Below are 27,861 nucleotides of genomic sequence, written 5' to 3'. Positions count from 1 at the left end.
ATTTTACACATAATTTTCAGAGCCAGTTACTTTGATAAAGGTGTTTATTTTGATATCCAAAGCACTTTGTAAGATTTTCTGGAAAATATGAAATCATCTTGCTGTCTTAATATGTTACACTATTATCATTTTACAAAATAAAAGGATCTGGATTATATACTGGAAAATTTCTTCATTACATTAAAGCATATTTGCTGTTACCTATGGTAAAGAAGATGAAAAGACAACTTGAAGGAGAGGGAATAGTCCTGAAAGTGTTTTAGTTGGTATCTACCCACCCCAACCCCAAGAGACAGAGACAAAGATGAAGGCACTAAGATGCTGGTTTGTAGCTGATCCTTCAATCACCCAGTCAGTCCATAAAGACAACCCATTTGACATATTCAAACCATTATTTGAGTCACCGATGGTTATTATTTGATTAGTTCCTCCAAAGCAAGATCATGTTTGTTGTTAAAATAATGTAGAGGTTAATCAACAGAGCTGCCACTTGAGAATATACTGTAAGACTGCTGTGGAGTGAGCATCATTTGTCCTGAGTAACCCTGTACATGATCCTGGATGCAAGTCCACAAGTACTGGGGCACAGCCTGTGTGTTACTAAAAATGACAAAGGTTTCAGGGCTGGAAACATTGTCAACCATACTGTCATAGCTATCGATGGCTCCAGGATACACTGGTGGGGGAACACTATTTAACTCATTACCCTGGCAGAAGAAGCCTGTGAGTACTTCAGCTTCAAACACACAGATCAGCTTTTCTGTGGCAGATGTTTTCTTGATCCTGTGTGCTATGTTTTTGAGGTTCTTGGTAAAGTATATTCCAGCTCCATATTTTTGGTCTGATAAGAGAAAAAATATTTAAAGATTATTATGATCTGACAAACTGTATTGCCTATTTGGGTACTAATATGTATTCACTCCCTAGTCCTCCAAATACTCACCAGTTCCTGATCTCAAGTCCCTGTGTCTGAAGCAAAGACACCCAAAGTTGTTCAGTGGTGGCAAATTATCACTAATAGGGCTTTCCCGCTGGCTCATTGGTAAAGAATCCTCCTGCCAATGCAGGAGACATGGGTTTGATCCCTGGTCAGGGAAGATCCCCACATGCCACATAGCAACTAAGCCTGTGTGTCACAACTACTGAGCCTATGCTCTGGAGCTGGGAGCTGCAAATACTGAAGCCCACATGCCCTAGAGCCCGTACTCCTGAGAAGCCACCGCGATGAGAAGCCTGCGCACTGCAACTAGAGCGTAACCCCTGCTTGCTGCAACTAGAGAAAAGCCTGTGCAGCAACAAAGACCCAGGGCAGCTTTCCTGGTATCCCTGAAATCATGCCATGTAATCGTTCACCTGCCCATTAGTTCTGGCCCTTGAGACACACCCACAGTGAGGAACAGAAACATCTCCAGATCTGCAGCTTGCAGTCACTTTACTATGTATGAGTAAGTGTCCTAGAGCTTGGATACGATGCCAGGAGCTAAAACCCTGCCTGTCTGTTAGAGAAGATGGCTGAATATTAGAGAAAGACAAGGTGTCAAGTTTACTGGGCCTCAGACACAGTCAGAGCCTGACCCCATCACATCCCAACCCCACAGCTTGACTTCAGACCAAGCCCTGAGGCAGTTACTGAATGAACTGGTGCTGAAGCTGAAGCTCCAATACTTTGGCTTTCGGGTGCGAAGAGCCGACTCATTGGAAAAGACCCTGATGCTGGAGAAGATTAAAGGCAAAAGGAGAAAGGAGTGGGAGAGGATGAGATGGTTAGATAGCATCACTGACTCAGTGGACATGAATTTGAGCAAACCCTGGAGACAGTGGAGGACAGGGAAGCCTGGCATGCTGCAGTTCATGGGGTTGCAAAGAGTCAGACATGACTGAGTGACTGAACAGCAACAAGAGTGGTTTATCTAGCAGAGGACACTTCTTTCACGCACCTGCAGTTAAGCATTCTCACCAGACACATAGGCACAAGTCACTTTATGAGTAGTATCTCCCCACTGAATCTACTGTCTGATTTGCTTCAAGGTAGTGGCTGTTAAGCTAAAGGCTAGGGAGATGAGCAGAGCACAGAGGCCAGTAGGTAAAAGACTGGAATCTTGAGGCTTAAAGACTAGATGGAGACAGGATCTTTGGCTGGGTTAAATAGACACAAACTTGGCCAGAAACAAACAGGCCTCATGCTGCTTAGTTTTTAAAGGAGCGGTATGGCTATAAAAAACACCTACAAGTCTAGCTGTCAGTAGCCTGGGAGCATTCTAGACCCCTGGGGCAAGCCCTGGTAAGCAGTGTACCTAGAAGTGACCAAAGGCAGCAATACAAAATGAAGATTTCCCCAGAGTGCAAACAAGGGTCTTACTTCACTCCCTGAATAGAGTTCTTCCTATTCCAGTTCAGCAGCACGTGGTTAGTGGTACAGACCAGTGACTTGTGTTTTCCTTCTCCCCTTTCAAAATGGGGAGTTTTTACTGCAATTTTCCTGCTCGCTCTCACATCATTATACAATGAGTGTATCAGGACAATTGCTTTGCGTCTAAGCTTTAAGAGAAGACTGCCTGAACTTGAGACTGATGAAATAAGATGAGTGTCTGGGACTGTCTTCCTTGGGAGAATGGTGTGTGTCTTAGCTGTTTGGAGAAGAAATATATACAGATATTGGGTAGGCAATTAGCAGTACCTGTCACAGAACTGAAAAGAAGGCACTTGCTGGATTTGGAAAATAGGAGGATCTTGATGTTTTTAGAGTAATTCAAGTTAAAATAGAAGGGGCAGTGGTGGAGTGCAGAAAAACCAGTTATAATGGGTTTAGGAGCAAATGGGAGTCATGAATTTTTAAGACTTTGCCAATGAAAGGACCATACTGATTATCACTTTCCTGGTTATACTCAAAAACTTCTTGGCGGGGATTCATTTATCAGTTTTTATTCCCAGATGAAAAATTGTTCATGTTCAATTTTTATCCTAGGTATTGCTTATGTTTTCTCTGGGGCAAAGAGAAGATGATTCCCAGACCCTTTGCTTTCCAGAAATCAAGACTTGGAGTAGGCTCTACAACAAGGATCATGCTACATATTTTGAAAGGTAAAGATCAAGAGCTACCTCTTTAATGGACCAGGCAAAATCAAGCTGCATTGCCAGGTATCCTCTGTGATGGCTACAAAAACTTCTTACCTTCATCTGGAGAGATTTAAAGTGGAAAATACAGAGGTAAAATATGCAATATTTTTGTATAACTGAGACACAGAAGCTACTGTACATAGGACTCCCATAACTGGGAAGGAACTTAAAATATTCATTTCACCTGCCAGATGATGCCTAATTCATTTGCTAATAGCTACAGGAAATGAAAAGGATGGAAGAGAAAAGACTAACTTTATTAAATTCAGGAAAATGCTCTTTTAATTAAGGAGGAAGATGGTTTGGTAGTGTTGATAATTTTCTGTCAAGATAACAGAAGAAAAAAAAAGCTCCAGGGTGTTCTCTGTAGAGAGGCCACAAACACAGAAAGGGGAAAAACAGTGAACTGTAGTTCTTACTGCCAACACTTTCATCAAAATAAAACCCACCAGCGACAAAATACATAAAAGATAAATTTTAAATATTACCCTTTCCAAATAACTTTACCACTAAATCCCAGGTGTAAATGATGCCCTCACTGAAGCAACAAATGCTATTAGTGGTAAGCCACCTGCTGATGTCTGCTCACCAACTCCCACATACAGTAACCCAACTATGAGGGGCTGACACCTACCGCAGGGCACGGAGTACACTCGGTGAAAGCCGACTCTGCATACCATTTTGCAGAACTGATGTGGGACTTGCTGAAACAACCTGGAGCTCACAGGTTTTCCAGGGGTTCTCCTTTCCATCATTTTCTTCCTTTCTTGGAAGGCAGCCATGAGAAGCACATTGTCTATCTTCTCTACCTACAGCCCAAGAAAATGAAAAACTGAAAAAGATGCTGGAGAAATGCTACTTAAATTGCCTGATACTCTGCTTCAAAAAGAAAAGCACTTATGTGTTTATTACTTCGCACGTGATTTGCTTTTCATATAAAGTTGCAGAAGAGTCTCTCCTGACTCCCACTTTCTCCTATTTTGACTTCTATCTCTTCAAAATTCCCTGTCCCTTCCTTAATAAAAATTCACTGAACCATCGCTATGTGCCAGGAACTAGTAATGAAATGGACAAGTGCAGACACAGTCTTTGCTCTCCTAAAGCTTATAGCTTAGTGAGAGATAAAAATAGGTAAACAATTACAATACAGTGTGATAAATGCTTCTTTTATCATATATATTTTATGTGATATATATACACATATATATTTTATGTAATAAAACATTTTGTTTCAAGATAGGCAGATAGTTTTTCTCTGAGTCTTGAACTATGCTTCTATACATCCTAACATCATTTCTACCACTTGATTCCAACAATACCCCTCATCCCTACCCATCCCTGCCCTCCTTTCAGACGAACTCCCAGGATTGCAGGACAGTGAGCAACTAGCTTAGTCATCAGTGGGCAAGTTTTTCTTTTGGCTGTGGAACCAAATGATAGCAAGATGAGTCAAATTCTTCCCTTAATTAAGTATACCTTTATAACTCGCAAACCACAGTCTTCAAACTGTTTTTTTTTATCCTGAATTTCTGGAGCTGAAAGCGTTAGCCATTTCAGAAATGTATTTTCCTTCATTTGATTCTGGTTTTCTGGTTGCTGATCAGTGTGCTGCCCTAAAAATAAGTAACATAAAACTTTGTCTCAGTGATCTATGAGAGGAAAAGGTTTGTAAAGAGATTAAATGAGGAAATTTCCTGGTGGTTCAGTGGTTAGGACTCGGTGTATCCACGGCCAGGGCCCGGGTTCAATTTCTGGTTGAGAAACTAAGATTCCCAAAAGCAGCACAGCCCAGCCAAATAAATAAATAAGCAGAAATTAAATGAAATAAATTATAAAAATTTGGAGAAGATTAGCAGTTTAATTTGTATGCCTCATGTATTTATGGCATGCAATGACAGCTATAATCCCATGAGAAATCATAGGATAAAATGGGGGGTGGGTAATAAATTTGTCCTCAGATTGATTTAGATTATGAAGTTGAGGGGATAAGAGGAAAAAGAGCATTAATATATATTTTCCCTATCAATGCCATAATGATGATGTATAGTTTTGTTAATAGGAAATGTTTATATTTCTAGCCAGGATGCCAATCAACAAAAAGAGAAAAACATAAGAAAATATTAAGGAGAGATGGAAAACAATAAGACATTTATGTAACACTTCAAAGCTTTCAAAACAGTTTCATATCTCTACATCATTTGAGTATTACAACACCACCACTGAAATAATTAACACAATTTTACAAACAGGAAAATAGAAACTCAGACTAGTTAAGTGACTTGCTCAATAACACAAAGCTAGTAAGTACAGATCTAAGGTTATAAACCTGGCTTTCCCCAGTGCTTTCTGTAAGAGGCAAGGCAGAATATTTAGTACATATGTTATCCATATGCCACCCAGCCAAGGACAACAAAATTTGGAGATTGAGTTTATGGTGTAATGTCATTCCTATCTTCCTTCCTTTCCCCTCTTTTTCTTCCTTCTTTCCTTCCTTAATTTCTTTCCTTCATTCCAATTTTACATTTAGGGGACAACCGTTTATTGCCCAGAGGAGCTCCTTATTGGACTAAATATCTACACATGGGTGAACAAATGAAAACCTGCCAAAAGGCTTCTTTTCTTTCAGTTTACTTTCTTTTTGACTTAAGACTGAATATACTAAAATGACCTAATCCCCAGCACGTTATGTAACTGAGTAGGCTCAATTTAACCAAAAAAAAACATGTGATAAATTCAGAGAAACTCATAGAGAAGGCCAGGGCCAAGTTGTAACTCTGGAAAGCAACAGAGCAGGAGGGACATAACTCCATAGCAGATAACTCCCATGCCAGGACAAGTCTGTAAGTTAAATGTGGAGAGTTGTATAGCAGAAACCAATACAACACTGTAAAGCAATTATTCTCCAGTGAAAAATGAAAAAGATAAGATCATAGCAATCATTGTACAACTCTGTATATATACTAAAATCCATTGAATTGTATACTTTACATGAATGAACTTCATGGTATATAAATTATGTATTAACAAAATTATTTTAAAATTGAGGTAACTTCCAAAATGAAATAAACTAAGTGGCAAATGACAAAAAATATCTGGAGAGTAATGAAGTATAATAAAGTATAAAGTATAATATTGTTGCTGTTGTTTAGCCACTAATTAGTGTCCGACTCTTTGCCACCCCATGGACGGCAGCACACCAGGCTTCCCAGTTCTTCACTATTTCCACGAGTTTGCTCAAACTCATGTTCATTGAGTCAGTGATGCCATCCAACCATCTCAGAGTTCAGCAAACATTTACTGAGTTCCTATTACATGCCAGGCACTGGGCTGAGCACTGGAAACTCAAAGATCCACAAACTGCTGCTATCAGGAACACTCACCAGGAAAGATTAAAAGAGCACCATAAAAGAGGAGATGCCTAACTTCTATTATTTAAAACATACTGTTCGTGTGGACAGCTGATGTTCAAAATTGTCCATTTTGTTAATGAAGATCTTAACCTGATTAGAAGGGGCTGAGGGTTTATGAAACTCTGAAACACTGCTATGGAATACTATGCTTAGTCACCAACTGCCAAAAAATGCCACCTTGCAGCACAGCAGGGGACTTACATGACTAAATTGCCAGTGGCTGGGAAAGTAGGCCGACTTTATGAATGAACTTAATGTCATAAGCTTTAGAGGAGATCAGTATTATTTTCAACCTTGTTCTCTTAAGAAGTATCAATGTCAGTTTAAAGACCCACATTCACTACATTTCAAAAGCTCAGTAATAATATTGGGTCTCATTCTTGAATATTATTTTTGTCCGTGTTTTTTGACACTGGGTTTACTGTGGAGTATGGACTCAACATTTATTGTGAACTTCCACTCACTTCGACTATATCTGCCTGAACTATTTTTAAGAACACATGGGGAAATAAGGCATTCTTTGAAATTATGCATCTGAATTTTTGTACTAAATTCATTCTCCACACTATAACCAATGATCTTTCTAAAATACAAATGTGCGACCTTGTCTTTGCTTAAAATCATTCAAGGTTCTCCATGTATTTCAAGAAAAACCTTGAATATTTTCATGTGATTTATAAAGTCTTGCATAACCTAGGCCTAGCGATGGTCTGATTTCTTGAAAGTTCTTTCTTTGTTTACTAACTCCTACCTAGTCTTCACTTCTCCGTTTGCAACACCTCTCCCTTATGTCCCAAGTCTGGGTTAGGTGCATTACCTAGTTGTGTCCACAGCACTTTCACCTTCCTGTCTCATAACTAACCTGCTTACATTAGTCAAATAAATGAAAAAATTAGCCTCAGTCTCCCAAGGCAGTATTTTTAATGGTATAATTTCCTAGTGAGCTCTAGGACTAAGTTAAAGGATCTCTCAAGACCCAAATTCTCACAGTTATCCTGATGGATTTTGCCCCATTGAATGAATGAGTGATGTTTGACTGGATCTCACAATACCAATGAACAATTTACTCTGGTGAGAAGGCTCAAAGTAAGTAATTTTAGGGCTCTTAACTCTGCCAGCAATAAATAACTCCAATAAAACTCAAAGAAATGAATTAAATAAGTGGAATGTGTTTGTATCTTAATGTTCCATCTGCAGAATTAGGGACGTACTTTTTTTTCCTAGAGCCTGGGCTTGGAATACCCTGGGTTTTGCATGTAGTTGCCTCTTAGGCAATCCATGTCATCATCAGTAAATCCAATTGTGTATGCGTGTTTGTGTGTGTGTGTGTGTTCACTTACTAATACTTAACCTTTCTGGTAGAGTCAAAAAATGGTTATAAAAGTTTATGGCCTTTTATGGTTACCAAGCAAAAAAAAAAAAGTTTATGGCCTAAAACAGACCCAGCATAGTTTGCTCTCTCTCCTCTTCCATTCTTTCTCTCACCCACTTACACATAGGAATGCTCACATTCAAAAGCTGGACGAGCTGACTTTCTAATTTAATAGAAAGTTACTCACCTGACAAGCTCCAAAGGACTTGCTCCTTTGTTCTTGCCATTTTCTCTTGAACTTCACATAGCATCTGTTCAATGTTCATAACTGCCTCGATGAGGTTAGCCTGAGCTCCTCTAATCTCTAAATGTGCCCTTCCCAGGGTGACGATCTCTGAGATAGAGACGCATAACTTTTCCTGAAGCAGAGACAAATCATCGTGTTCCTTTTTTCCGAGGTCGAGGATGTGCTTGTCCTCAATGATGTAGCAATCCTTGGAGCTCAGTATCCTCTGGATCCACGCTTGGGCCTCATCTACCTTTTCCCAGTAGGATCCCATCAGACTGATGACAGGAAATCTGTTTTCTTTCTTCTCTCTGGTCTCCTGGGGGACTGAAAACACTATCATAAGAAACCACAGAAGACAGGTGGGTTTTAAACCACCATAGCCAGTGTTTGCCCTTAGCATCCTTAACAGTAGCAGCTTCAATTAAGTACCTATCTCTGAGACCTGTGTTGGGTACAAAGAAAATCTAAAAGCATAGCTTATAGTCTCCTTGGAAACACAGAGTTTATTATGTCTTGCCCCTGCTGTGTTGCTTTGGTCAATTTACAGATGAGTTCACCTTGTAATCTCATCCCGGATGTTAAACAAAAATTATTTCTTACTGGATAGGATTTTCCATAAACTCTTATTACCACCAGGTTTAAAATCATACATCTCTGAAAACCATAGAACTTAGAATGAAAATTGTTTTTTAAAAAATGACATGTATTTCTGATTATAAAAAATATACATGTTTACTATGGAAAAATTGGAAATTATCAGAGTATAATGAAAGAAGGAAATAACCATAATTTCATAACCTGAGATTCCTTTTTATATCTTATCTGTTTTATGACAGGACATTTTGCAACTCCTTAACCAGCATTTGGAACTTTATAGCTATTGCTACTGAACACAGTATATATTGCAGCAGAAAAGGAAATGGAACTTGTTTCCGACGCACCCATTGTACCTCTCTCCACAATCTGCCTCCACAAGGAGAAAAGATTTATACAAAGAAGAATCTCTGATAAGATTAGAGTGACTGAATCCAAATTGAAAAAAAGGAGGGAGGCCAATGGACTAGCTAAGAGGGAATTGCTAGATAAGGCGGTATCTAGAATAAATAAAGAATTCCCTCAAATTATTAAGAAAAACAAGCAAACCAGTAGCCAGTTGGGCAAAACATTTCATAGAAAAGGAAATATAAATGGGCCATATATGTGTGAAAATATGCCCATCTTCTTTGATAATCAGGGAAATGAAAAATAACCAGATTGGCAAAAATTCTAAGTCTGACAATACCAAGAGTTTGGGAGAACATATAGAGCAACTGGTATTCCTATATATTCATGACAGATGTAAAAGTGGGACAACCACTCCTATAATTATATTATTTAAAGAAACTTTTGCACTTGTTTATCAGAAGATGTACACGAGGAGTTCACAAAAAACTAGAAACTACCCAGATGTCCTTCAACAATGGAATATCATAGCAATGAAAAGGAGTTTTTAGCTACATGGATGAATCTCGGAGACATATTTTGAGGGGGAAAAAGTAAGTTGAACACTTACTATTTCTAGGCATTATTCTAAGTACTTTATATGTATTCTGTTTCCAATTCTCACAGTCCTATGAGATGAGTAGGTACTATTAGTAGTTTCCGTATTACAAATGAGGAAATTGATTCAGAAATATTATTAAGTAACATGCCCATAGTTATAAGACTAAGTGGTGTCCAGGAAGCTTGTAGATGTGGGCAACCCGACTACATTGCTCAAAATCTTGCTTCCCAGTGAGTGATCTCAGGATCTCATTAGTGGTCATTAGCATCTTTTCCATTCATATAGTAACTGGGTGGTATCAGGAGCTATGAAAAAGTACCAGAACATACCTAGAAGTAGAAGGGGGAGAATGGCCTCCCTCTGGTAACAATAAAAGCCAAAGTTTTATACAACTGTAAGGAATGACAAGAGATTCTTAAATTGATGACATACTTTTTTTAAAAACCCTTGTTCTATTTGGGAGCTTATATTACTTTTTAGGAGAAAATTTTAAAAATACATGGTGATATTTCATTTATCCATCATTATCAGGAGAGAAGAGTTGTTCTTCCAGGTAACTAAATTGTTCAAAACACTATTGGAGTCTCTTTTAGCACCAAAACATATTTCATTTTATTGGTTAGTTAAATATTTATAATGGAAGCATACTTCTTTGCCTTCCTAAATAGTCCAACTTTTCCTTAATTATCTGAGATTATCATCATTAATGTCAGTTATTAACCTGTGCTATAATTCCTTTACAGATATCCTCAAGAATTACTGAAATGGCAATGTCTGGCCCCATTTTTCAGATTCATGATATAGGGACATTTGTATGTTCCTCTTCCACATTATTGTCTCCTAAAACTCCTCCTATCTAGGTTCCCTACATTCACCGTGGTTTCCCAAACATGCACAACATTTGTTTGCTTCTGTGAGTTTTCTTCACATTGGGTGCCCTAACCCCACCAACCCAACTCTGGCCATTGAAAAATATTGCCAGGGTTGGGAAGGGAGGTTAAAAAGGGAGGGGATATGTGTGTGTGTGTGTGTGTGTATGTGTGTGTGTGTGTATACATATATATATATATATATATATAATTATGACTGATTCACATTGACATATAGCAGAAACCACCACAACACTGTAAAGCAATTATCCTCCAATAAAATAAAGTATAATAACAATAAAAAAGATTCTGTAAGAAAAAAGAAAAATTTTGCCATCCTCAAAGCACAACTTAGAACCATCTTGTCCATGAATTCATTCTTGCACCCTTCCAGCTACAGGGCACCCCTCCCTCTTCTAGGTCACCTGAGGAGTTTGTCCATCCTCTCATTCATTATTTATCCCCTGGCCTTTCTTTAATGCTGCATAATTTATAGAACATTTTTACATATATAATCTCCAGTTAATCTCACCACACTGTCATTATCATCATTATACAGATAGATAAATGGGCTCATAAGAGGTGCAGTCACAGGCCAGAGCTCTTAAAGTTCCCTTTTCTTCATTTTCAACACTTATGGACACTGAACGTTCATAAGTTAACTCCTATATTAAAGGGAATAAGCAAATCATCTTGATTCAAATGTAAAATGTCCTAAAAGTTTCTATTGCTGGTTGAATGTCTGGGGTTCTTAATATCTATAGAATGTTGTGGATTACAAATTTATTTCAGGGGACTTCCCTGGCAGTCCAGTTATGAAGACTCTGTGCTTCCACTGCAGGGGGTACAGGTTCGATCCCTGATCAGGGAAATAAGATCCCCCATGTTGCCCAGCACAGCCAAAATAATAAAAATATATAAATAAATCTACTTTTTAAAAAAAGACTATTTCAGAACTACATATCTAAATTGTCATGACACAATTCCATCTCAGTCTACTCAAACTCCTCTAAAGGAATGAAGCTCTAAGACAAAGTTAATTCTTCTGCAACAACAACCAGGACTAGTTTAATCCAGTGATTCCCAAATCCGGTTCAGCAACCAAACTGACCTGGAAGCACTGAAAAATATACATGCTTGGCCCAGACCCTGAGTTCCTGAATTAGAATTTGTAGAGTTGGGCCATACATATTTTTATTTGTTTTTTAAAGTTTCCATCATGATCCCACTCACTGATTACTCAGGGTGACTAGCATTGGGTTAATCTACTTATTATTATCTGGTATTACCGAGATGTATTTTCTATGATTACTAATGAATAACCACATTTAGACATCACTGCGTTCAAAACAGAAAAGACTAACTGGTTTAGTAAGCTCATGAAAAAATATAGCCAGCTTTTTGTGAATGAACTACCCACACTGTGGATTACCTACTGTGACTGTAACTTAGCCCCTCTCTGTTGATATCATGAAACTAGGTTGAGCAAAAATAGAATCATGGTATAGAACACACAGGTATCCAGGCAGGAGCACAGTGAAACATATGTGGCTTATGTATTCATCTTCTCCCCTCCATTAGTTCAGATGATCAAGAATAGAATGAGCCTACAGTGGGAGACTATATTTCTAAACCCATAAGTTTCTTACTCACCACCAGGGTAATTGTTGGGACCCTGCAGCTTGAACTTATTCTTTTCCATTTCAGCACTGAAAGCCTGCAAGAAGCAAAACAGAGCGGAAGAGTCCTAAGTGGGGCTTTTAGCTACTGTCATCAAAATCCCTCTCTTTACTTGCACTCACCATACCTGACCTCACCAACTCTGTCATCCCCTATTCCCACTGTCACAAATCTAAAGCAACCTTTAAGAAAGTCCTCAGGAACAGCCAATGCAGCACTACAATCTATTAGAACATATAGGGGAAACAAGTATAGGAAAAATGGAAAGGAAAAACTCAAAATCTGACATAAAAAAGGAGGAGAATATACATCCCAAAGCAAAATATAATCATTCATAGATATGAATGTCTGCTACCATAGGGTTGCAAAGAGTCAGACATGACTGAGCACACACACATCCCACAACAATGACAAATTGTATATTAGGCACTGAACTAAAGGTGTGGGTATATCACTGAAGAAGACAAATAGTGGCAGATGTTCTTGTAATCAATAAAACAAATTCATTTTTAAAAGTTATATGCACACCACACTGTAGCCTGAATGATCAATTCTTGTAAAGTGCTTAAAATTATACCCAGGCTATTGTAAATATTCAAGATGTTAGCTATTGTTTTAATTATTATTATATGACAGTATATACACAGAGATTTATTTATATTGCCATGTAGATCCTTTATCATTGTATCCATTTGAAAAAACTCATGTTTCCTGGGGTTTGGAACCACCATGCACAGGGTCTTCTTTGTTTAAAGTTGATGCAATTGGCAGTAATTCTTCATTGAAAAAGATGGTAGATAATGAGGTAAAATCTAGAATCTTCATTTCATCTGAACTTTAATAATAAAGTTTCTTAACCTGTAGCAGTTTTTATTCAAAAATTATATTTGCAATTGCTATTTCCAGAGCAAAAAAGCCCTCACATTTATTTAGTACCTGGAGTGGTCATAACAGGGAGGAACTTTCCTGCCCTCCAAAATAAACAAGATAATATTATCTGCTGATAAATGGACTAACAATAGCTGTCAAACACAAAATGGATAAAAATCAGCTCTTTTCCAAATTCACTTAAAGTCAGTATGCATTCCTGGGTTAGAAATCAATGAGACAAGCCTTTTGAATTGAAAATGAAAGAAAACTGTAACTTAATCAGGACCAAAAATTTAGAAGGTGTGGATAACAAGCAGTTTGGAAATGCAGATCCAAATGGCAAGAACTTGGCAGTTTCCCCAGTTCTGTCCACAAAAGACCAACAACTCGTGTGAAGAATGTGAGGAGTGTTCCTAGTAAGGAGTTTCTTATTCTGAGATGTAATGTCTGGCACAAGGTATATGTGCAACACATATTTGTTAAATAACCAAATGAATGACTATCCATTGCCTTTTGTACATACTCAGCACTACCCAGGAGCCTTATCATCATGAAATACTAATGAACACATTATATAGGTCATCTGTGGAGTTATTTGCTCATTGTTATTCATGATTTGGAAATTCATCAGTGTGTGAACATAAGTATCACTTTATTGTGAGTCCAGTATACGCTGGTCTTCCTGAGCCAGGTCAACTCTAGATGTCTGACAAATCCATTCTCTGGATTGTAGGGACCTTGCCAAGGTAATGTCCCCCATGAAGAAGTGTGCAAACTACCCTCTGTTCTTTCTGAACATAAAGTCCTTATTGAAAGATTTAGGAGGAAAAGATGTGCTTAGAAAAAGACTAGAGGAGTATACATATGTGTATGTACATGTCATACTTCCACATGGATATTATGCAGTAAGTAAGTGTTAGTCACTCGGTCGTGTCCAACTCTTGTGACCCCATGACTGTAGCCTGCCAGGCTCCTCTGTCCATGGGATTCTCCAGGCAAGAATACTGAAGTGAGTTGCCATTTCCTTCTTCAGGGGATTTTCCCAATCCAGGAATCAAACCCAGGTCTCCTACATTGCAGGAGGATTCTTTACTGACTAAGCTTTACTGAGTCTTTACTGATGAGGGAAGCTCCACTTTCTTTTCTAGTTGTGGCTAATTCCTCTTATAGGGATATGGTGCTTTATGGACAGTCCAGGGATGTATTCTGAGCACCCATCTGGGCCTAGTAATAGTCTTCTGCAGTGGGTGGTGGGTAGAATTGGTGAACTTCATTTGAATGACAGGATGTTTAATTTTGTCAAGAAGATAAGCTGCATCACCGGGTAATTCACCAGTTTTGCAGGTCAGCTGTGGATGAGACAGTGGTGTACGAGAGCTGGCTTACACTGGCTCATGAGACTCCACGGTGAATGTCTCTTTCCAATTCCTCCTTCAGTGATGTAACATAGATAGCTTAAGGTCAGCAATGGAAATCAGCAAACACTACAAACCTCCCCCTGTCTAGCAAGGCAGCAAGAGGAATAAGAACATTTACACTTGTTCCAGGAAAGTGCAAGCTAGAACAAGTCTAAGCTTGTTTTCTTGTAGAGAGAGAGAAAATGGCAACTACCCACATGGAGACAGGCTGGAAAGTAGGAAAGAGAAGGAGAGGAGCAAAGGACCCCACAAAACTAGGAGGTTGCATACCTTTAAGGAGCAGAGGGAAGAATAAATGCCGACAAAGGACAAGAGAAAAGCTAGGTAGTGGGGTAGACACGGCTTCTACAATGACATTCCTTACTAGGTCAGAGGTGAATGATTTATAAAAATTAAATTTCACCAAGTTAGACCATCATCATGCTCCACAGCACTTAACAAACCCTGTATCTTACTTCGGAGATACTAAATAGATGTTGTTGAGTAAATGAATGTGAACACACAGTAGGACATTTCTAAGATATTAATTTACCTTATATGTCTCCAATTCTTTGGGGAGGATCACAAACTTTACAGCTAATTGTTGCAAATTTTGTCTGGCAAATATTAAAGCTTCATTAAACATAATCTCTGCTGTTTCACTCTTCTTCATACCAGTGATTCCAGTCCCAAAGGCAGGAAAGGAAATGGAAGTTATATTTAGTTCAAGGCATTTTTCCAAGCATTTCTTCATTGCAGCTTTCAATGTCTATAGGAAAAACACAAATTTAAGATTAGTCTTTTGAGTCAAAAATAAGACTTCACTTACCCACTTACCCTTTAATCCTGCCCATATTTTACAACGCCAACCTCCACTATTCCTCAGGGCCATGCCCATGCCTCCTCAGAGAACAGGAAACGCACCACTCCGTAGGGGACCCATTACAGCTGTAAGGTTAGATGATGAGAAATGAAAGGGTTGAGAAACTGAAGTGACTGACTGTACATTTTGTGCCATTCAGAACATTTGGGCATTGGGATTGCCCTCAATTTATGTAGCCTTCTCCCTAGATTAGAGAGCCAATCTTCAGTTTATCCCCACTTACCTGCCACTTCTGGATCAACATAAAGAGCTTTAATAAAGGAGGGAGAGGTTAAAGTAAGTGATCAACATTTGTTTAAAGTCATTAAGATCGGTCATGTAATTTATTTTTGGCAGATTTAAACTTCCATCAATATTTCAACATTCAAACTGAACATTGTAGTAGGAAGGTTATTGGATAACTTTCTTATTTATACTAATATACTAGTATGTTAGTTATACTAATGTAAGAAGTTTATACTGATGTGCAAGGACCTTGGAAAACTGAGTGACTGGAAAAAGCAGAGTGTGACTAGATGACCAATTTGGGATTTGAGGGCTCTCCAGACAAGAGAAGATCAGAAATGGTGATAAAATAAATATGGACAAAGACAGAAAAAGAGATTAAGTTTCCCTCTCTCTACATTTCAGTGGGTTCCCCCTAGTCCTTAATGTATGCAATTTATGCCCTTCAGTTGTAGAGTCAGCCAGAAAGCTAAGCTTTACCGCAGGTACTTTACCACAGGGAAGACCTCACAGGTAACAGATTTGCCTGGAATGGTACTGGAAGGGAGATCCCAGGTCATCCTGGGATTTAACAGATGGCAGGAGATATGGAGAGGCTGAATGCCTGGCCCATATGTAAGAAGAGGCCTATAGGGCCACTGGGTGCAGAGGTGAACAAGTGCAGATAGGGAGCCCTGATGTTTCTGTGTCTATCTGTGGTATGCCCACTTAAAATTCAGACATGGACTAAGTGATAATTTAAATTGAACTTCTTAAGACAATTTGTGACCACAACATCTGTTTACTATTTCAGGTATTCACAGTAGTAGAGAATGGGGAATATTCCACTTGACAATAACATATCATGAATGTCATGACATGATGGAAATTCAACAGACTATTACATAGACTTTGGAGACACAGAAAGATAAATTTATTTTGACCTTACCAGTTTTTGTTCAGAATATTGTGAAGTCCATAACACATGGTATATGTATTTGCAAGACAATTTAAATCCTCTTGTGACCAGTACCAACTGGGAATCTAGTAGTGTCTTAGTTATTTTTTGCTGTAATTCCCACTCTATTTCATCTCCGGCTGCTTTTAGAATTGCTTTTGATACAGACCCAGCTCTAAGACCATTACAGGGGTACACAGAATTAACAATTACATCTGTCTGAAAAGGGAAAAAAAATGAACAGGGTTCAGTGTTATATTATTTTTTCTTAAATGACTAATTTAAATATTTATTTTCCTGAAGAGCTTTGAAAAATACTTTTGAAGATCCTAAATCCACACAACTATCACTTAATAACAGATATAAAATTTCCAAAGAGTGATCATTTGATTACCACGAGTCTGTTCGTATTAATCAGAAATTACGTAAAACATGTAGATGATACAATTTTTATTGCAAACATCTGTCAGCCCCTTGCTGGCTTATACTCCCAATATTCCCAGATTCAGAACCTTCTCTATGATTTGTTTTAAGCTTCATCAATAAGCGGTTTCATTCTATAATCCACTGTCTTCACTTTCCGCTGTTTCTATGTGAATGTTCATGTTGTCTTACACAGAGTGGGAATAACATTTATAAGGAAATTTCTACCCCCTAAAGTTCGTGTTTTTTAAAGTAAGTGGCACATGGTTAAAGAAAGCACAAATGAGATGAAAAAGTCTACAGTAGGAAGTAGGTCTCCCTCTTGGTGGGGGTCCCCAGATCTCCCTAATTCATCCTGATGGCTTTGGCTCCTTTTGGGGGTAACTTATGTAATTCTCATGGGTATTAATGAATGTGTCACTTTGAAAATGCAACCAGAATTTGCAAGTTGGAGGCACTGGCACCCTTTACAAATTTTAAAATTCTTAATGTTGGTAATAATTAAATATAATAAAATTTCAGTTAAAGGAATAAGCTGTTCAACCCAGATGTTTCCACTTTAATTTTAAACTGGCATATTAATGATTTATCAAATAAATATTTCATCTCATGGAGTCCCCTCAGTCTTCTTTCTAATTGTCTTGTAAGCAATAAATGGAATTTTTTCACTTGTGATTAATCCTGTTTGACTATGGCCACAGGAGAGTCACGGATCCATGGGGGTAATAGAGAATATAGCCTTATATTCTTCCTCTTCCTCTGTTGCAGCCCCTGCTCTCTGCTGCCTTCTTTCAGTTATTTGTCAGTAACTTGTTGAACACCAACATGCATGCCCAGAGACCAGCTCCAGGGCTACAGAGATGAACAAGGGGCAATCCCCACCGTCAAGGTGCTCTCTGGCTGGTAGAGAAGCTGCACTAATCCAGAAACACCTAATTCACTGTTACCTTGACTCTATCCCCTCCCTGTCAATGCCCTCACCTTTGTGCCCTACTATCCCTGGCTAAATGCTACGTTACGATTTGTATCCTCCACAGCCCCTGGCACAGAGCCATATACTCACATACAATTTTCAGCTCCACCTAGTACTCCTGACTGGTCCAGCCTATAACTTTTGATCTGTCAATTTCTCTGTATCTCTCTGCTAAGTCATTCTAACTACCCAGGCCTCTTCTCCTGCCAATTCATAACCATCATAACTTGAGATCAAATTCAAACTCGTATCTTCTGAAATAATCCTTCTTGATCTACTATATTCCACTCTTGTGACAAAATGTACATACTCTGAAATATGAATTCACTTTGTATTGATTTTGTTTATTATTACTGATAGGTTGCTTTAGAAATATTCAGATGGGTTGTCTCCCCAGTGAGACTTTTCAACTAGAGAATCTTTTTATATGAAAAGAATATAGTAGATTTTTACTTCTTTAGAATCAAAGATTGTTCTGTTTTCTCATGGTGCTTGAGAATAATGGTAACAATAATTATAAATACTTATCACATGCCAAGTTCTATCCTAAGCAGTTTATGTGTTCTGATTCCAATTCTGAGATATAAGTGCTATTATTATCCTCATTTTACAGATGAAGAAACTGAGGACCAAAAGGTAAAGTAACTCAATTCAGGTCATCCAGTTAGTAAATGGCAAAGTTAATATTGAAATCCAGATGGTCTGGCTCTGAAATCCATGCTCTTAACCTAAACAAGATACTTTCTAAACCGTGTTTGAAATAGTATATGCTCAAAACATACTTGCTAGGTAATACACAGTTCAGGGAATCCCTTTGGCAGTGCAAGAGAATAAAACAAAGACTTACCTCCTGCCTTTCAATGAGGCCTTGGACAATCTGAAGAGTCATGCTGTTCACAACCATAGTATTGAAAGGCTGGGTGGCTCCTTGACTTAGCTGGGATTCCAGCTCATTCCCCCCTAGGATGAGTTCTGAAGCAGTTTTAAAGGCAGCAACAGTAGGGTCCTCATTGCTTACCAGGTGAATTTCTTTAAAATTATTGGCAATTGGCACGCTTTGGAAATACAATTTGATAGTTTGCACAATGATCTTTGTACACAGATCCAGAGGGAACTGGAAAACCCCAGAGCTCAGGGCTGGAATTGCTACTGTCTTAATGTTCATAGAATTTTTACTGTTGACAAAATGCAAAATATTTATAATGGCTCTTTTCAGTTTATCAATACATTCCTGCCTATACATCAATGCCCACCGAGGCCCAACAGCATGGATAATGAGTCGGCAGGGAAGGTTCCCTGCTCCTGTGATAGCTATCTCACCAGCTGGAATTCTGCCGTGTTTGGAAATGAATGATCTGCTCTCCTCTTGGATTTCAAAGCCGCCAGCTTTCACAAGGGCCTGGGCCAGGCCCCCTCCATGCAAGAGTTCTTCATTGGCTGCATTCACCACAGCATCAACAGCATGTCTGGTGAGGTCATCCTTCCAGACAGATAACTCTACCCTGGGAGCCAGCATTTTTCTGAAGACTCGTAGAGACTCGTTGTTACCTTCTGGGGCCGGAGACACCAGGGTAAAGTTACAGCCAAATTTATTCTGGAGGACTTCACACAGCAGACTCTCATTATTTTTAAAAAGTTTGAAGTTGTCATGACTAATGGAAATTTGCAGACTGTAGTTTCCTCTGAGAGTATCAATCTCTGGAAAAGGAGAGAAGATAAAAAAATAAAGAAATGAGCAAGGGGTCCTTCGAAAAGGATATAATTCTACTTCACACCAGGAGACTGAGCTTCCTCTATGCAAAAAGAGAGATGACTTCTAGGCCTCTTCCTGCTTCTCCCTTATTCCTTAGACCAAGGATATCTAAGAGTTTTCCGTGGTATCACCATAAAGTGCTTAGTTGTGTGCCTGCCATATAGTAAATACCCACTAAGTGGTAGCTACCATGATGCAATAACGGTGGTATGAAACTGTTTATCAAGGTTCATAGGTTTTAAAAACCTACATAAAAATAGCGAGTTTGGGAAGACCCATTCACAAGTATTAGACTTAATTATGAGTCAAAAATATGTGGAGGCTTTATTTATAATTTGTTTGCCTTTGTCAATATCTTGGCTTGGATTCTCCTAGAAGCTGATTCTGAGGTAGGGGTTGAGTATAAGTTTATTTGGGAGGTTATCCCAGGAAACACCAGGGGCGTGGGATGGGGAGAATCAAGTGGGAAAGTGAGACAGAGAAAGGAAAGAAATGAATAAAGGAGATGTTACAAAGAAAATGGAGGTTAACTCCACAGAGGGGCAGTGTAGACCATGCGTCTTAGAATTATATCACCAGAGGGGTGAAGTTGCTGGTTATCCAGCTTCTATCAGTCGTTGGTCGAGGATGCTCCTGGGGGCATGGTCCAGGAGATGGGAGGAGCACTGACAACAGGACAGTAAATAATTCTTCATCATATTCTAGTTTTGTAGCATGATTTTGGTGGAATTAAAACTGATCGGCTAAAAAGTATTTTCTGCAGGTGGCAGCAAGATGATGCGCTAGCTGCTCATATCCTCCTTCAGTGAAGCGGGGAGGATGATCAGCTTTCCAGCCCAGGTCACATTATTCTCAGGGGGCTCCATCAATAGCTGGACAAGGCCACTGATGTCCAGCTTTGCCCATGAGCAATCTTAGGCTGGCAGAGCTTTGCCAGATTTTCATTACAGTCTGATGGCTCCACCTGCCCAATCCAGTTTCTTCTCTTTTCCTTTCACAATAAGCCTTCAGCATTCCTAACTCCATCTCATTTTCTGCTTCCTGGAGAACCTGACCTGTGACACTGTAGTTCATGGGGTCCAAAGCATGACTATATGCCACCAAGAAAGGAAAAACGATGCCAACTAAACCTATCAGTGGTTAGGGAGCAGCCTTATTTCAGAGACCTGAAAAAAATCTGTGTCCTAAAATAGATACAATGTAGTAATTTCACTGACTGGGAAAGATTGAAGGCAAAAGGGGAAGTGGCAGCATAGGATGAGATGGTTAGACAGCATACCCATACAATGGGCATGAATTTGAGGAAAGTCCAGGAGATAGTGGAATACAGAGGAGCCTAGCTTACTGTAGTCCATGAGGTCCCAAAGAGTCAGATACAACTTAGCAACTGAACAACAGTAATTGATTATTTTTTTTAATTTTTTTTATTTTTTTTAAATTTTAAGGTCCACCTGACTTCACATTCCAGGATGTCTGGCTCTAGGTGATGATTATTTTTTTTTTACTTCAATTCCCATTTGTAATCTCAGCCATCTAGAAAGACCCTTAATGGCCTCAATTACCCCAAAGCAGCAGCACATGAGTTGTCAGAGCCTATAGGCTTGTGCCATGGTTGAAAATTGCAAAGGGGTCACCCTAGGATGAGGCAGGTTCCATCTGGCTCTTACAAGCCTTGCTGAGCAAGAAGACAATCAGTGGGTCGCCTCTCGTGCCAGTTTCAGTTCTAGGGCTGCGGTCAGAAGAGTCTCCCATCTTGTGTGCAAAGGACAGGATCAACGGGAGCCCTAGAGAACACGCGTGCCGGGTCCCCACAGGGCCCTGCAGTCATGCACCTGAGCACTGGTGGGGGAGACAGGCTCCTTCTGTGTTCCCCTTTCTCCACTGGGGAAAGATGTGAGCAAAGATTTTCTGAGGCAAGAGTGAGAGTGAGGTGATCCTACCTGGTTTCTCACTGCCAGCTGCCGCTCCAACACCCTGTGAAAAGCGAGAGGGGTTTCAAAAATATTGAGACGGAATAATTTACAGATTACTGATGACAAATACAGTCTCACAATCACAAAGCAACAGAAATCTTCCTGAGAGCACTGGGTTGGAGAGGGGAAGGGGAATACGTTTGTTTGATCAATGTGCCTGGAAAGCTTGAAATGCTAAGTGTTCCAGCCAACACTGACTTTACCCCTCTTCCCTAGAGGCCAGTGTACTTTTAATCCTGGATGAGATGAAGGGTTGGAGATTACCACCTGAAAAGGCTCAAAGGTCACAGACCACAAAGACCCCAAACTCTCAGAGAGGACTCCAGTCTCCAAAGCCTTGTGGGGTTCCCCCAGACAGAATAGAAGACATGAGGCAAAAGCCTCATCAGCTTCACCTCCCCATCAGCCTGAAAGGACCCACTTTCAACGGCTTATGTAATGACATAAACCTGAATGTGGAATTTTCAGGATAAAATGGTGCCCTTTTCCTAGTCCTTTATTTTTATTTCTCCTCCCTCCACCTGCTCCCCTCATGCTGCTGCTGCTAAGTCACTTCAGTCATGTCTGACTCTGTGCGACCCCATAGACAGCAGCCCACCAGGCTCCTCTGTCCCTGGGATTCTCCAGGCAAGAATACTGGAGTGTGTTGCCATTTCCTTCTCCATCTCTCATGCTACAAAAGTAGAATTGCTAAGCAGAGGAAATAAAAATGATACTGAGGCAACATTCTGAAAAAATCATCCATCCTCATGTTGACTCTGTTGATTATATTAGCATATCCTTGATTCCCCATCTCTCACATGAGGCAAGGAGAAAACTATAAAAGTTTTCTTTTGGGATATTAAAACCAAACAAGATTGCCAGGTATAAACCGAAAATCTCAGAATTTTTGCTATCATAGAAAGAACTATGATGTGCTGATCAAAGTTTATTACTTACACATGTATGCTTTTTACCTTGGAAAAGTCCATCCTCCAGGTCTCTGAGGTCTTTTAATGTCTGCTCTGTTTTGCGTTTCCCAAATACGGCAGCCCCCTTCTAGGAATGAATAGAAGGATGCAGAAGCACTGATGAGCATCTTAGGGAATTCGGTAAGGATACACAACAGGAAGACTAAACATGATTTCTGATCTTGAGTTATTTTTCATTCCATTGGTGAAGACGCAAACACTGTTTTTGCTTCTGTTGTTTACCTTTTATCTTTTACTGAGAGCTTCCAATGGAAACCATAATGGCAGTTCAAAGAAGGCAAAGAGCTGTATGGGCTACAGCAGGGAAATCTGTATGGGGAAGGTGAGGCTAGGGCCAGGTCTTGAAGGATGAAGCAGGCTTTTGCATTTTTAGAAGAGGAAAGATGACGACACGTGAGCACAGCATTCAGAGAGAAACGAGGAAAAACAAGCCTATGTGAGGGTGGGGTGATTTGAGAGAATACCATTGAAACATGTATATTACCATATGTAAAACAACGACCAGTGCAGGTTCAATGCATGAAGCAGGGCACTCAAAGCCCGTGCTCTAGGACAACCCAGGGGGATGAGGTGGGAGGGGGCTCCAGGATGGAGGGACACACGTGCACCCATGGCTGACTCATGTCAATGTGTGGCAAAAACCGCCACAATGTTGTAAATTAATTACCCTTCAGCTAAAATTAATTAATTAAAAAATGACTTGAGAATACGTTGCAATTTGTGCAATTTGACTATTGCATTCAGAAAAAAGACAACAGCAAAATAAAAAATTTAAACCCTGAAAGATTTTTAATAAAACATGGGAAAGTCAAAAGAGAAAGAAAAGAGAAAACCAGTCTATGAATGAGTGAAGACCCCTGGACAGTGTCTGAAGAGGAAACTGTATTTGTGCCTGTGGGGATGTACATTACTGAATTTGTGATAAATATCCCTGATCTAATTATAAAGGGGATTATGTGGATAAAAACCAGAAATGCTGAGAAAACACGTTTTAATGATTTTTCTAACATAAGAATTAAAGATTGTGGAGAATAAGAATAAAAATGCTTAAAGACACAGCTGCTCACACCTGTTGCCACATAGTCGCCTGAGGGCCTCTGAAATCATTTCTAATGCTTTTGCAAAAGGAAAATTTTGTACAACTATCTGCAGTATCAGAGCACTATTATTAAATGTCAGGAAAAGCAAGTCCAAGTACAATCCTAAAATGCAAGGGGAAGACACATTTTTGCCTCCAGAGGGCACTGCTATTTTCACAAAAAGAAGGAAAACTGAGTCAGCTTCTGCTGTGGGCTTCCGGTGGGTTTTTGCTTTCGATGTACTATGCTGTGCTTAGCTCTTAGTCGTGTCCGACTCTTTTGTGACCCCATGGACTGTAGACCACTAGGCTCCTCAGTCCATGGGATTTCCCAGGCAAGAATACTGGAGTGGGTTGCCATCTCCTTCTCCAGGGAATCTTCCTGACCCAGGGATGGAATCAACATCTTCTGCATTGCAGGCGGGTTCTTTACCGCTGAGGCATCAGGGAGTTTTTAAGGCACTGGGACAGACTGGTCAGTATGGGGCGGCACTCTTTTAACCCCAAAGTAATTAGAAACAAGGAAAGGAGCATACGGCCCCAAACACTCAATCTCTTCTATTTTAACAGCAGCAACAGCAACAAAAGCCTTCCCAACTTTTCATTGCTGGTCCTACTATGTTCCTTTCTCTTCACGGGCGGCTGAAGGAGTTGACTCTCTGTCCATCTGCCTGCTCAGCCCATAGCAGTCTGGCTCCCAGTTCACCGCCAGCCTTCTCTGAAACTGCTCATCAGTGTCTTCCAGGTGGCTAAACCCAGTGGACTCTCCTCTCCTCTTTCCTACTCTTCATTTGGCCCTTCTCTATAGTTTCATTCATTTCATGATCTGATTCCTGAACCTCAGCTTTTAGGCTTCTCCAGTGCCATCTTCCCCTGGTTCTTGTTACCTCTCACTTTGCCTCTACAGACCTTTCAACTGGATTCAACCTTCATCAGCTGTCACGGGATTTTATGAGAGGCATGTCTCAACTCTTTCTAAATACTCTCCAAATGTGATCTCATCTACTCTCATGACTTCAACTCACCAGCTGCAAATATGACTCTCATACCTGTAACTCTAGGCTATGGCTCTCCTAAGCCGAATTTTTCAAGTGTACCTGAACGTCCCATAGCTCCCTCAAACATAGCCTCTGAAAATCTGGATCCATAATCTCATCTCCACTCCCCACATTGCTACCTACCCTCACTCAATCCCTCCAAAATCCATGCTTTATCTCCACAGCTTGGTAAACAATACACCATTTATCTACTCAAGTCAGAAATCTAGAATCTTCTCTTCTGTTTCATATTCAGTTCATCACAGGGTCCTGTCCACCTAAATCACTTTTAGATATGGCCCTACCCTCCTTGCCCACGGATACCACTTCACAGCTTTCAGGGCTCCTTGACTGAGCTATGGCAAAACATTCTCTTTAAAGATTTAAATGTACGTTATTTTATGCTTTATTGTTTGAATAGTTAACAGGTACATTTACTGGTTCAAATTCAGAATGTATAAAAGGCTCCCTCCTACTCCCCTCACTAAATTCCCTTCCCAGAGGCAATCAATGCTATTAGCTTTGTCAATATCCTTCCAGGGGCATTTTTACACAAAAGGTAGCATTTTTTTTTTTTTTCACTCTCATAAAGTAGACATTTACTGAGAAGCACTGTCTGCTCAAAACCTTCAACAGACTCCATTGCCTATGGTAAAGCTCAAGCTCTTCAGCCTGATGTCCAAGGGTCTCTTTGAAATTTCAGTTTCCCAGCCTCCCCTTTACATACCTAACGCTCCCGCAGAACTTCAGTGCTATGGAATGGCACTACTTGATGCTCTCCAAACTCTCCTTCACCTCTGGGCATTTGCCCTCTTGGGGAGGAAGCTCTGGGACACCAGCTTTGGTCAGAGTGCTCCTCAGAGCCTGGGCCCATCCTCAAAAGGTAGCATCTAATATGCACTATTCTGCGTCTTGCCTTTTCCATTTAAGGTATCCTAGAGATCTTTCCATGTTAGCCTATAGTCCATCGTATAGATGCATTGTAAGCTATTCAACTACTAGTAACCCCTTTTATGGACACTTGCTATGTGCTGTGCTTAGTCGCTCAGTTGTGTCCAACTCTCTGCAACCCCATGGACTGTAGCCCACCAGGCTCTTCTGTCCATGGGGATTCTCCAGGCAAGAATACTGGAGTGGGTTGCCATGACCTCCTCCCGGGGATCGTCCCAACCCAGGGATCGAACCCAGGTCTCCCACATTGCAGGCAGATTCTTTACCATCTGAACCATCAGGGAAGCCCCATGGACACTTAAGTGGTTCCTAATCTTTTGCTATTATAAAAAAGGCTGTAAAGAACAACTTAGTACATAGGTCACTTCACACAGGTGCTAATCAATCAGCAGGACAAATTCCTAGAAGTGCACCTGCAAAATAAGAATGAATATGCAGTCATAATTCTGATAGTACAGCCAAATTATTCTGTCTAAAGACTCACCCATTTCCAGTCTTACCAGACATGTGCAAAAACTTTATCTCTGGCCTCTCCACCTCCATTCACCCTTGCATGGAAATGTATCCTTCACATCACTGCCAACACCACCTTTCTAAAATGCACATCTGACAAATCACTCTCCCGTTTGCCCTACGTATCTGTCTTCCATATCTCCCTATCGATCTTCAAGACTTTTCGACATCTAGAACTGTGCTGTCCAGTGTGGGCCATTAGCCACGTGCAGCTCTGGAGCACTTGAAATGTGGCAATGTGGCTAAACACAACTGAAAGATGATGCAAATGTGAGATAACACTGGATTGCAATGACCTACGATGACAAAAGAGTGTAAAATATCTCATTAATAAGTTTTTAACATTGATTACATGCTGAAATGATTAATTTAGGACACTGTGAGCAAAAGAACCTAAATTATTTTCACCTGTGTGTACTTTAAAAATTCTAGCTATTGAAAAATTTTAAATTAATATGTAGCTCACATTATATTTGCTCCTCTGACCTTGGAGCTCTCCAGGCAATAATACTGGAGTACTGGAGTTGGTAGCTATTTCCTTCTCCGGGGGAATCTTCCCAACCCAGGGATCAAACTCAGGTCTCCTGCATTGCAGGCAGATTCTTTACCATCTGAGCCACCAGGGAAGCCCAATATTTCTATTAGACACATTCTATTCCACTAGAATAGAATCTGTCATCTCCCTTACGCATCACATCCTTTCCAAAGCCTCCGTGCTACCTCTGTGCTTCAAATACGGTGGTCCCTGTGCCTTTGATGCGCCCCATCCCTCCCTCTCCTTATCTCTTTTAAGATTCTGCTTTACTTCGAAAGTCCTCTTGAGGGCTTTGAGAGATTTTGCTTCTTGAGCCACAAGTCTGACTCCAGTCACCAGCAGTTGAGGTGTGGTACCTCGGCTCTCACCTTTGCTCCATAGTACACAGGGCAGCCGTGCAGTTCAGTGCACACGCGCTCGGTCCTGTCTGACTCTGCGACCCCGTGGACTGTAGCCCACCAGGATCCTCTGTTCATGGAATTTTCCAGGCAAGAATACTGGAGTGGGTTGCCATTTGCTACTCCAGGGGATCTTCCCCACTCAGGGATGGAACCCGCGTCACTGGGTCTCCTTCCTGTATTGGCAGGCGGATTCTTTAACCCTGAGCCACCAGGGAAGCCCCCATGAAGTCCAGCATCGTTGGCTAAATGGAGAAAGGAGGGCGGAAAAGCCCGAAGAGCCAGTCTAAAGCACTGAGAGAGAGGTAACAGGTGATATGGCATAATTCAGGTGAACAAATTCAAATTTTTAGGAATGTAGGTAAGTTTAACCTGAACTTAGAATGTGAATTACATTTTCCCTGCAAATAACAGGAACAATAAGAGTTAAAAGGAATCACAAACTCAGGAGAAACTTTATCTGACTTGAGCATCTGACCCGTCTCCACCCTCCCCAGGGAAGCCCAGGACTCGCCCGTGCTCGCGCGCCCCTCCCCGCCCCCGGCGCGAGCCCGCAGGAGAGGACCCCCGGGAAGCCTCTGCGCCCACCCCCCAGGGAACAGAGAAAGGGACCTACTCACCTGGCGGTCCGCGGCCAGGAGGGCGGCGAAGAGAAGAGAGGGTGCGGCTCTACCAGGAACCGAGGAGGGCCTCCGGGGAAGCGAAACTGAAACTTTGCGCCCCA

General features: G+C 40.4%; 1 protein-coding gene across 2 annotated transcripts; it reads right to left on the bottom strand.

The window, feature by feature from the left end:
* Window positions 1–26: 26 nt before the first annotated feature.
* On the bottom strand, window positions 27–27,855 carry PARP9 (poly(ADP-ribose) polymerase family member 9). Of its 2 annotated transcripts, none has more exons than XM_040250467.1 (11): window positions 27,758–27,855; window positions 22,611–22,692; window positions 21,622–21,655; window positions 18,776–19,626; window positions 16,524–16,751; window positions 15,041–15,256; window positions 12,194–12,257; window positions 8,087–8,452; window positions 4,594–4,730; window positions 3,752–3,926; window positions 27–841 (listed from the first exon to the last, which is right to left on the bottom strand). In XM_040250467.1, exons 2-11 carry the CDS (start codon window positions 22,623–22,625, stop codon window positions 471–473), a joined length of 2,457 nt encoding a protein of 818 aa, XP_040106401.1. In that variant the 5' UTR covers window positions 22,626–22,692; window positions 27,758–27,855; the 3' UTR covers window positions 27–470. The 2 variants fall into 2 exon arrangements, with proteins under 2 accessions (XP_040106401.1, XP_040106392.1); XM_040250458.1 differs by having other exon boundaries at window positions 21,514–21,655; window positions 27,758–27,848.
* Between the last annotated feature and the right edge of the window lie 6 nt (window positions 27,856–27,861).

This window comes from Oryx dammah, unplaced genomic scaffold (genome assembly GCF_014754425.2).
Source record: "Oryx dammah isolate SB20612 unplaced genomic scaffold, SCBI_Odam_1.1 HiC_scaffold_2, whole genome shotgun sequence".
Classification (NCBI taxonomy): Eukaryota; Metazoa; Chordata; class Mammalia; order Artiodactyla; family Bovidae; genus Oryx; species Oryx dammah.
Note: the sequence above shows the minus strand (reverse complement) of the source record. Positions and strands in the feature narration are given on the sequence as shown.

Bases quoted from the DNA above. Each gene is read 5' to 3' on its own strand.
- PARP9 (XM_040250458.1), bottom strand. The intron at 16,752-18,775 runs GTAAGTCTTTGT...TTCCCTTTTCAG, and splicing joins GCCTCATTGAAAGGCAGGAG to ACAGATGTAATTGTTAATTC. The intron at 4,731-8,086 runs GTGAGTAACTTT...ACTTATTTTTAG, and splicing joins AGTCCTTTGGAGCTTGTCAG to GGCAGCACACTGATCAGCAA.